This window comes from Portunus trituberculatus, chromosome 41 (genome assembly GCF_017591435.1).
Source record: "Portunus trituberculatus isolate SZX2019 chromosome 41, ASM1759143v1, whole genome shotgun sequence".
Classification (NCBI taxonomy): Eukaryota; Metazoa; Arthropoda; class Malacostraca; order Decapoda; family Portunidae; genus Portunus; species Portunus trituberculatus.
In genome coordinates, this window is record NC_059295.1 from 24,727,704 (window position 1) to 24,737,703 (window position 10,000).

Below are 10,000 nucleotides of genomic sequence, written 5' to 3' on the forward strand. Positions count from 1 at the left end.
ACGTTGCCCTAAATTTCTCTAATCCTTCCTCTTCTATCCTCTCGTCTACCCCATCTCTCCTTCTTCTTCCCCTTCATTCCCTTTGCACCTCTCATTCAGGCCACAGGCTAAACCGTTTCTTATTGTGTGTGTGTGTGTGTGTGTGTGTGTGTGTGTGTGTGTGTGTGTGTGTGTGTGTGTGTGTGTGTGTGTGTGTGTGTGTGTAATTCACCACGGTCGCCAGTCTTCCCCATTACAAAGCGAGCTCAGAGCTCATAGACCGATCTTCGGGTAGGACTGAGACCACAACACACTCCACACACCGGGAAAGCGAGGCCACAACCCCTCGAGTTACATCCCGTATCTATTTTTACTGCTAGGTGAACAGGGGCTACACATTAAGAGGCTTGCCCATTTGCCTCGCCGCCTCTGGGACTCGAACCCGGACCCTCTCGATTGTGAGTCGAGCGTGCTAACCACTACACTACGCGGTGTGTGTGTGTGTTTCACTGTTTGATCTGCTGCAGTCTCTGACGAGACAGCCAGACGTTACCCTACGGAACGAGCTCAGAGCTCATTATTTCCGATCTTCGGATAGGCCTGAGACCAGGCACACACCACACATCGGGACAACAAGGTCACAACTCCTCGATTTACATCCCGTACCTACTCACTGCTAGGTGAACAGGGGCTACACGTGAAAGGAGACACACCCAAATGTCTCCACCCGGCCGGGGAATCGAACCTCGGTCCTCTGGCTTGTGAAGCCAGCGATCTAACCACTGTGTGTGTATGTGTGTGTGTGTGTGTGTGTGTGTGTGTGTGTGTGTGTGTGTGTGTGTGTGTGTGTGTGTGTGTGTGTGTGTGTGTGTGTGTGTGTGTGTGTGTGTGTGTGTGTGTGTGTGTGTGTGTGTGTGTGTGTGTGTGTGTGTAGAGAGAGAGAGAGAGAGAGAGAGAGAGAGAGAGAGAGAGAGAGAGAATGTGCGTTAACAGTCTCTGAATAGTTATCCAGGTAGAGAAGCGTTGGTAATGTAAATATTGTGTTTTGATTCTGGGGATTTCTTTTAAGATCGTGTTTTGTTGGTTGGCTTCTATGGTCACAAAATTCATCTTTATCCCATTGGCTACAACGATGTTTTAATACTTCAATGTAACAGATCATGTAAGGAAGCAGTGTCGATGCTTACGTCAGTAGAAGGAAACACCTCCACACACTACACTCATAGATAGGCAGAGGGAACAGACTCAGTGCTACATCCGTCTGCTGGAGGTTTGTTGGTTTTCATTTCACACCGAGGCACCCGTGTACGTAATGCATGGATGTTCAGGTATAACAGAAATGGTGCTTGTGTTGTTACCATTATTATTTTTCTATTTTATTATCATTATTATTATCATCATTATCATTATTATTACCATAATCAACATCATCATTGCTGATATTATTACTACTGTTACTGCTGCTGCTGCTGCTGCTATTACTACCACTTTTACTACTATTACTATTGCTACTACTATTACTACTACTACTTCTTCTTTTCTTCTACTACTATCACTACTACAGCTGCTACTGCTACTATTACACATGCACAGTAGACGGAGAGGTGGGACACACTTCGTTTCGAATAATTGAAGCAAACACTTCAGTCTATATTGTCATAATGAAACAAAAGAATAAAGAATAAAGAAAAAGATTTTGACATAAAGAAAAAGGAAGATACATGAGAGAAGGAAAAAAATGACAATGAAATAGATAATGTGGGTGACAGCTACATGGTAACGTTACTAGAAAGCTTGTTATAACTCGTCACACTCAGAGGGACACGGTATCAATACAAACAAGGAAGTATGTTTTGTTTGTACTGATATATCATTAATGTTAAGCAGCACACTAGCAGATTTTAACTCTCTGGACTTTCCTCTTAGTAATGTTTAAAAATGGCAGGAGAGTCACTTCAGGAAAACATTACAACTTTGAGGAAAGCATTACAACGTGCACATCCTGCCTGAGCGGCGCCCTCAAGCAGGATGTTCCTCCACGCCTCAAATACAACTTACTGATTGAATTACCTTTTATTTCAGTTTTAAATACATACATAACATAAGTAATTCAAGAGTATCAATTCTCCACTGTAAATAACGGTTTGCTTTCCTAAAACGCTTCTGATTTTGACTAGGAATTTTCAAAGGTTCTCGAGATTGAGTGATGTGTTGTGCTTTTTTTCTACTGATGACTCAAAATCCTTGTTAAATTGTTTCTATAACTATGAAACCCCCTTATAAACCCTCAGTAAACTCTAGTAGCGTCTGTTAAAAAGACCATCATGAGGCACAGAAACGTATGAGTATGTACTCGTAATTCAGTGTTGCACCATCAGTACCTCGGCCTGGGCGTGGCGTGGAAAGTCTTCGTGGCTGTAACATTTGTTTCCTTCTGGTATCTGTCATCTTTAAAGTTGAACAAACGTTTCGAGACTTGAATGAAACTCACTGTAAAATATAAAATATGAATTAAACTACGAGGATTTACTTATCTATCAATTCATCTAATCGTTAGTTATTTTTGCTGGACTGGTATATTTCTTGTTATACTGTTAGTGAAATCATGAAAGCAGTGTTGAGAACCAAAGCAGCTTCCAATAAAGTGTGAGCATGCGGTCCGAGGATTAACACAACACAAGACACCACTACTGACCACCGAGTGCACCCAGGGAGATGCCGAGTTGCAGGAGTGCGGGGATTTGGACCATCAGCGGGGCTCTTCTCAGTATTGGAAACAAGGATGCTCGCCTCTCGCTACGCCTGTCTATCTCATTCTTCTTTGCTTCCATTTGCAATTCAGTTTGTATTCTTTTCCCTCTTCCAGTTTCATATTCTATCTCTTCTGTTTCTTCCTTCTTTAGTGATAAAGTTCCTGGTGTCCAGTGCGGGTGGTCACGGTGTCTTGTTGCGTCTGAGATGTCACGTTGTATTAATGGTGGCTGCCTCTGGTCGGAGAGAGCTGTGGTGCAGGCCAGACCGACTACCAGCAAGGAGCACCACCCAGGTGACTGATGGTAAAGGACTGTCAATAGCATAGTGGTGATGATGAGCATCATCATAATAATATGACAATGATGATAATGATTCTCTCTCTCTCTCTCTCTCTCTCTCTCTCTCTCTCTCTCTCTCTCTCTCTCTCTCTCTCTCTCTCTCTCTCTCTCTCTCTCTCTCTCTCTCTCCCAACAGTACAAGCTGTAATGATAAAGTACCAAAGATGGGCGCAGCAACAGCAACAGTAGCAGGGCAGGGGACATGTTGGCGGTGGCACAGCCTGGCGCCCAGTGAGCGCCGCCCCGCCACACCGCCACCACACCGGCAGGTCAACAGGAAGGTCCAGATTTTAAAAATTTCCCCGGATCGAAGACCTTAAAAAGGAATCACACACAGGAAACCATTTGACCTGCATCAAACAGGATATTGGACTCATCACACGATCAAGCCATACTTCAGTACTACTTCAAAATGTTTTCTCCTCCACCACCACCATCACCACCACCACCACCACTACTACTACTACTACTACTACTACTACTACTACTACTACTACTACTACTACTACTACTACTGCTGCTGCTGCTACTACTACTACTACTACTACTACTGCTGCTGCTGCTGCTGCTGCTGCTGCTGCTGCTGCTGCTGCTGCTGCTACTAATACTACTATTACTACCACCACCACTAACTTCTATTACTAGTAACATCATTACTATTACTATTATTATTATTATTATTATTATTATTAGGAAAACGCTGCATCATTGTTTCACTGCAAAGGAAGTGGAAGGAAGTTTAGTAGGTCACAGGAAGACAACCAGACATGAAGGGAAGGCTTATGGTGTACGAGGAGGGCCACAGGTGTGTCTGGGGCTGTTGGGCAAAGAGGGAGCTGCCGTTGAGGAGCGTGGTTGTGTGCGTGGCTCTGTACAAGACACTGAGTGCCGGGAAGTGGTTGGTGGTGATCACAGGGACAATGAGGGCCAATTATGAGCAGTCAACTTTTGGCTTGCTTACAACAAACCTGCCGGCCACGATTAAGTCCTTGGGTTTGCATCTCCATGGTATGTTATTTATTTGTTCTATTAAATTTTGCAAGGCTGCAGAAGTAAATAGATAGATATAAATAAATAAAGGAAAAAGAAAATGAAGAAGAGCAAATTAATAAATGGTTATTGCAATCACAAATGTAAAGTGTGTTGTAAGAAGTCTGACACGCGCTCTCAACAATAATTATATATCACCACCAGGGCTCATAGGATCTGTGGGATCGTCGAAGCCCGAAAACAACAACAACAACAATAATTATTCACGTGCAGAATTTAATATTTATGTTATATACTACAACTATTAATGAAAAATTAAAAGTGTGCGCACCTTGTGTGTGTGTGTGTGTGTGTGTGTGTGTGTGTGTGTGTGTGTGTGTGTGTGTGTGTAACGGGAACCCCGTCATTTGTAAAAATCACTTACTATGAAATCTGGCAGGCGCACTGAGATCGGAGGAAAAGGTCATTGGCCTTCCAGATCATGTCAGAGCTCAGGAATTAACGAATTTACTCATCGGTACGAATTTTTTTCCTAATGTTTGATGGTTTGTCGTAAAGCAGGTGCCGCTAAGCTCTTGCACTGAACTACGAGTATGTGTTTCCTTTACCAACCAAGGTTCTATTGTGCAGATGCCGCCGAAAAGCGCCAGATAGCAGGGGCGGTGGACGGCGAGACAAGCACGTTCCTGGTGGGCACAGCCATCGCAGGAGCGATCTTCATAGGTTGTAGGTTATACGCCTGTCACAAAGAGTCTTGTTGTGTTGTTGGATTCCAATCAAATGAAGCATCAGTTGAGTTCAGGAGGTACTTGATTTATATGAATGTACTTCTATACTTTTCTCCCCAGACTATATGTTGCTGGCCGTCATAGCAGCAACCAGGAGGTTCGTAGTGAGCCGCAATCCCTACCCTGCCTCTCGGGACGCTCACCTCACCGCCGCTCTCTACTCGGCACTGGACAACTTCCGCTATTAAGATTTATTACGTGTTCGGAATATAGTCATGTGGCAACACTTCACGCTGTACATAATAGTGTGCTTAAGTATCGCACTGGCTGTCAAAGGTTACGTGTTTAACAGCGCCCATATGTAATATTGGAGTCTCCTGGCTATGGTAAGAGCTGGGCTGTGATTAAGATGCCATACAGGTCATAATGTAATCACGGGTGAGGGGGAATAATAGTGGTATATCAAACCAGTTTTAGAGATCTTAACTTTGTGATGTCACTAAATAAAGTTTATTTTAAACGTTACATGTTAATCATAAGCCCCTAGTAAGTGATTTGTATATAATATAAATAAAAAATGGGGAAAAGAGTGGCAGAAATAAATGATATATTACCCAGAGATATACGGGGAGGTGATGTCGGGAAGCTCGGCAGTGAGTCAGCAGCGGGTGAGGTGAGGCAAGTAGGGGACGGGGGAGGGCCCCACCACCCGGGGCTGGGAACCTGTCACCTGGGACTCTGGAGAGGCATCAAGCCATATAGGAAACACATTTGCTAATACCATTAGTACTTTTGGAACTGAGACAGGGAAATACTTTATTGGATCTGTTTTTTTTACTCATAATTCATTTTTCCCTGATTAGCATTCATTCATGCTCTCATTATCTTTTGAGTCATATTTTTTACAGATCACTGTTCACATTAGCTTACGAGAATGAGTTTTCACTAAGTGAAACAAGGTTTGTATGGAGGGAGATACCAAAGAAAGCGTACAGCTGTTTCTCAGCCTCTAAGAAGGCAACAAGTGACATCTGTACCCACTACCCAGGCGCGACCTGCTGCCGAGTATCGGGGGAAAAAGGATTTCATTGGTTGTCGGTTCATTATTTACTTGTTTCAGTACATTACTTATAACGTGTTGTAAACACGCCTAACAATAAAGAAATGCTCCTTGTATCACTTGGATATTCACAAAATGAGAAAAGAAATTTTGTTCGATAACGACATCTGGAACTTTTTGGAGAAGAGTTTCTCCCCCGTCCCTGTCCGGCATCCGCGGACCGCGAGCGTCAGTGTAGTGGAGAGTGAGTTAGTGAACACAAGTGTGCTGTTTAGCCCCGCGCGTGATTCTTTCACCATGGGGAGGAAAAGTCCAAGCAAGGATCAGCATCCTATGTCCCATAACTACAAGATCGTTGTAGTTGGAGGTGGAGGTGTAGGGAAATCAGCCATCACCATCCAGTTCATTCAAGTAAGGAAACTACCAAAGTTTGAGTGTTGTGAATTGAGGTTAGTCTGGCGGCCTGCCTGGGTTTTCCTATGTTTATGTTCTCGTGCACGTTCAGTCTCCTCACACATCCGTTACTTTCTCATCTTTATCGATAATTCTTCGCATTCACCAGTTATACCAAAACAGATCGTTTGTGTCTTCGAAAGATTCCAGACATTGAGTATTTCGCGTATTTTCATTGCGACAGTAGGGCACCCGCACTTCATCCCAACCAAGATGCTGTGACGTTTTTCTCGGCAGAGGAACCGCTGAGTGCTGCGTGTAGAGCATTGTGACGCTCGCCCTTTAAGCAACGTCAGGTCTGTCAGTATCAAAATCATGTCTCATGTGCAATACAATACCTACACAGAAAGCCGTGCTGAACTGCAGCAAACCTCAAACTAGGGAAGTTTTCACTGACTCTTTGTACTGACCGTTGTGAAGAAGACGATGATAGAAGCAGAAATTTACGCCCTTGGAACAGTTGCTGGGTAAGTAAGTGAAGAAAACGCCAAGGCCCCAAGGCAACGGCTGGGTGGAGAGGCAGCGAGGCAGCATGCGGGTGGGTGAGTGAGCAGGCTGGCCTCTCCCAGCTGCCCGCCGATGCCTGACAGACAGACAGTTATGCCCGTTCTTGGGACGCCACGGTCCATGAAGTTTAGAGTGTCAACCCAAGGCCCTTAATGTAAAGTTAAGTTTTTCTCGACATGTAATTGGAAGCGATGTTTATCAACTTTCTCAAACGTTCGAAATAATTACGTTACCTTTACTCATATATTCCTCGTTACTTATTCTAACCTACAAGCGTATCTGCATTTGCAAATTATTCTGAAAATTTCGTATTTTGTTTTTGTATAATTTTTCTTAACAACTGCAAGCTTATGAGAGTGACGTGACAGTACGGTCAGTGGGAGTGCCTTGCTAGCACGCCTGGCCACACGCACGCCCTCATAGCCTGAGTGGGCAAGACCGTCGACTGTCTCTCAGCAGCACACTTGATTGTGGCTTATGGTTTAAGCAGAATGGTACCGAGGCGCTGAGTGAGGTGCAGGTCGTAAGTTTTGCTCCTCCAACTAGCGAGCCTGAAGCGCACTGATGACGTGCGGCAACTGAGACACTTGTATGGCTGGTCACGGCAGGCCTCCATGGCATCCCTTGCGACCTACTGTATGCTAGCGCTTGTAGCGTTGTGACCTTACACGCCATTAATATGCTATATTATTTCTATTTGGTTTTGAAACTTTCTTAGAGCCTGTACAATAATAGCCCCTTTAATTTCAGTAGACTTAGCAGAAAAGCGTCATCCTTTAAGTACTGTACCTGTTGTCAAGTTATTGGTGGCGTTACAGTAAAACATTAGCAGTGAATGATTGTGTGTTTTGGAAAGTGATGACCATCATGATAATTTTGGTTTTCAATGTTACCAGAAAGTTACAATACTACGCAAGACGCTTCCAAACTTACTATGGTTACTATGACATCATGCCGTCAGCGATATCAGCTGATACAATGTTGAAGAATATGTATACTGTGTTTCTCCATCTTATTCAGAGAACACCTTAATATAAATAATTTAGATCCTGCAGTCGAGGGAGGCAGCAGCAGGCGAGTAAAGCACGAGCCATCAGTCACTCTGTCATTACCTGCTGCCTGGCAATCTGCCGAACCACAGGAAATTACTCTGGTGAAGGTGTTGGTGAATCCACACTTCGAGGAAAAGCTAGACAACAATGAGCAGTATTGGAACATTGATGACTTTTGGGTTTATTTAAGTTCGGTGAGAAGGTATTGCGTCATTGCCGACAGAACAGAGGCTGTTTGATTGGCCAATGTAGTCATACAGAAAAGAAATGCGGTGAAGCGTGTGTATGCCTGTGTGAGTAATGTTGACAGAAAGAAGCTTGCTATCATCATTCATCACCATCAACATTAACGCTAAGGGTGCAGCAGTATAACTGGCCAGACGCAAGGGAACAAACTCAGCAGTCTTGCATGATGGTCTGGTGGCCTGGATCAGACTGAGTGGTATCTGGATGACTGTGACGTTACAGTCCTGTAGAACATTAACACCAACAGTCATTGTCGTTACTTTATTGTATGGGATATGACGACTGATGGAGTTTTATCAGTGGCTGTGAGTGTGAGATGGTGAGAAAGACCCACTGGTGGTCCTCGCCGCCCGCACGCTGGCTGAGGGGCGGGTCACCTTGGCTGACTCACACCGGAGATGATCACACAAGGTTTTTGCTTCAGTCTAGTGTAGTGAACCACCCTTTCCTCATCCTCTTTGCGTCCCTCGCCCCTCCTTACCGCCCTCCCTGCCTCCTCCTCACCCTTTGCATCGTCCTCAGCCGCGCTTCAGTGACCGTCACCGTCGCCCATCCCTCCCTCCCTCCCTGCCTCGCTACAGCAGATCGCCTCCTCATCCCTCCCCCTCCACATGACCAGTCGCCTCCACCTCTCCCTCTTCCTCGCGGAGGAAAACATGCCCGTATCATTAAACAGTCATTTCCCTGAAGAATCTTGTCATGTAAAAAATCGTAGCACATATTTAGAATCTCTTAGGAAGAGGAGAGCGTTCCTTCTAAATTACGAGGGAAAAAAATAATAATCTGCCTTATAATAATCAATAATCTGACAACGATAGAATTTTTTTTTTTATTAAGGCTTATCTGAATACATTACTGTAGTATTTTATAGTAGTATGCAGTTTGGCTCATATTGCGCTCTTTTTATTTTATACAGTTCAGTTCAACGAAAGTATACACTAAGTAGTCATTTACTGGTAAAAGTTAAATTTGTTATTCTTTTCATATGGTTCAGCTCACCAAAAAACAGAAATAGCAGACGTTTTTTTATTTTTTATTTACAGAGCAAAGTTACTTATAAGATGACGCGGTTCTAATAATTTTACTCAAATCAACAGGGGGTGTCATTATAGTACGTATACAGGTTTTAAGATATGTTCAAAGTAACCCAAATACAATTAACACCTTCAGTACCATGACGAGTTTTCATATTCATTCAGCTTACTATTTGATGATTTTATACAGCGTCAGAAACTCATGTGGGGGATTACAATAGTGAAGACTCGGGACATTAATCTTATGACCTCCATAGACCCTCCCTAATGTAAATAAAATCGTCTAATCGTATACAAATCTCAAGGTAAAAATGTGTCTCAGAACTGAAGGGGTTAATATAGCATGTCAACAGAAAGACATACACCCAGTAATTGTAGTAATTGTACCACGATGAATGTCACGTACACTTGCAAGTCACACGATTTCTCTCCTTTCTTAGTGTTCATGTGCGTGCTTCTCTCTGTACTGCCTTGTGGGCCTCCAGGGGAAAGGATAATCTCGAAGGAGGAGCACACACACACACACACACACACACACACACACACACACACACACACACACACACACACACACACACACACACACACACACACACACACACACACAAACACGCAAACACACACACACAAACAAACACATACACTCCTCCCTGGGCAGTAAAATAGGGTGTGTGGCCATTGTGGTTTGCGAAAAATGTCAGCCTGCCCATATATTAAAGGCCTATGAACTGTGATCTTTTACCAGCGGAGGAATGAGACGATCTAAAGTTTGGGATTTCTCTCATCTCCAGACCTTGGTAATAGGCATAGCAGACCATCATCATTCCTGCACGTGAGCCTTGTATGCTGAATCACACAC

General features: G+C 43.8%; 3 protein-coding genes across 6 annotated transcripts in view; 2 read left to right on the plus strand and 1 right to left on the minus strand.

Moving 5' to 3' along the window:
* Positions 1–2,037: 2,037 nt before the first annotated feature.
* Positions 2,038–8,875, minus strand: LOC123516596. Of its 2 annotated transcripts, XM_045276122.1 has the most exons (4): positions 6,713–8,875; positions 3,231–3,386; positions 2,675–3,029; positions 2,038–2,469 (listed from the first exon to the last, which is right to left on the minus strand). In XM_045276122.1, exons 2-4 carry the CDS (start codon positions 3,273–3,275, stop codon positions 2,354–2,356), a joined length of 516 nt encoding a protein of 171 aa, XP_045132057.1. In that variant the 5' UTR covers positions 3,276–3,386; positions 6,713–8,875; the 3' UTR covers positions 2,038–2,353. The 2 variants fall into 2 exon arrangements, with proteins under 2 accessions (XP_045132057.1, XP_045132056.1); XM_045276121.1 differs by lacking the exon at positions 6,713–8,875 and having other exon boundaries at positions 3,231–3,502.
* On the plus strand, positions 3,871–5,377 carry LOC123516597. 3 transcript variants are annotated; one of them, XM_045276124.1, is made up of 3 exons: positions 3,871–4,079; positions 4,692–4,784; positions 4,910–5,377. In XM_045276124.1, exons 1-3 carry the CDS (start codon positions 3,992–3,994, stop codon positions 5,035–5,037), a joined length of 309 nt encoding a protein of 102 aa, XP_045132059.1. In that variant the 5' UTR covers positions 3,871–3,991; the 3' UTR covers positions 5,038–5,377. The 3 variants fall into 3 exon arrangements, with proteins under 3 accessions (XP_045132059.1, XP_045132058.1, XP_045132060.1); XM_045276123.1 differs by having other exon boundaries at positions 4,692–4,787; positions 4,910–5,354; XM_045276125.1 differs by having other exon boundaries at positions 3,871–4,064; positions 4,692–4,787; positions 4,910–5,354.
* LOC123516595 (ras-like protein 2) overlaps positions 5,970–10,000 on the plus strand; it is a 32,316-nt gene continuing 28,285 nt past the window's right edge. The window contains exon 1 of the mRNA XM_045276120.1: positions 5,970–6,260. Within this exon, the coding sequence (XP_045132055.1) occupies positions 5,985–6,260 (276 nt within the window). The 5' untranslated portion in view covers positions 5,970–5,984. The remainder of the gene's footprint in view (positions 6,261–10,000) is intronic.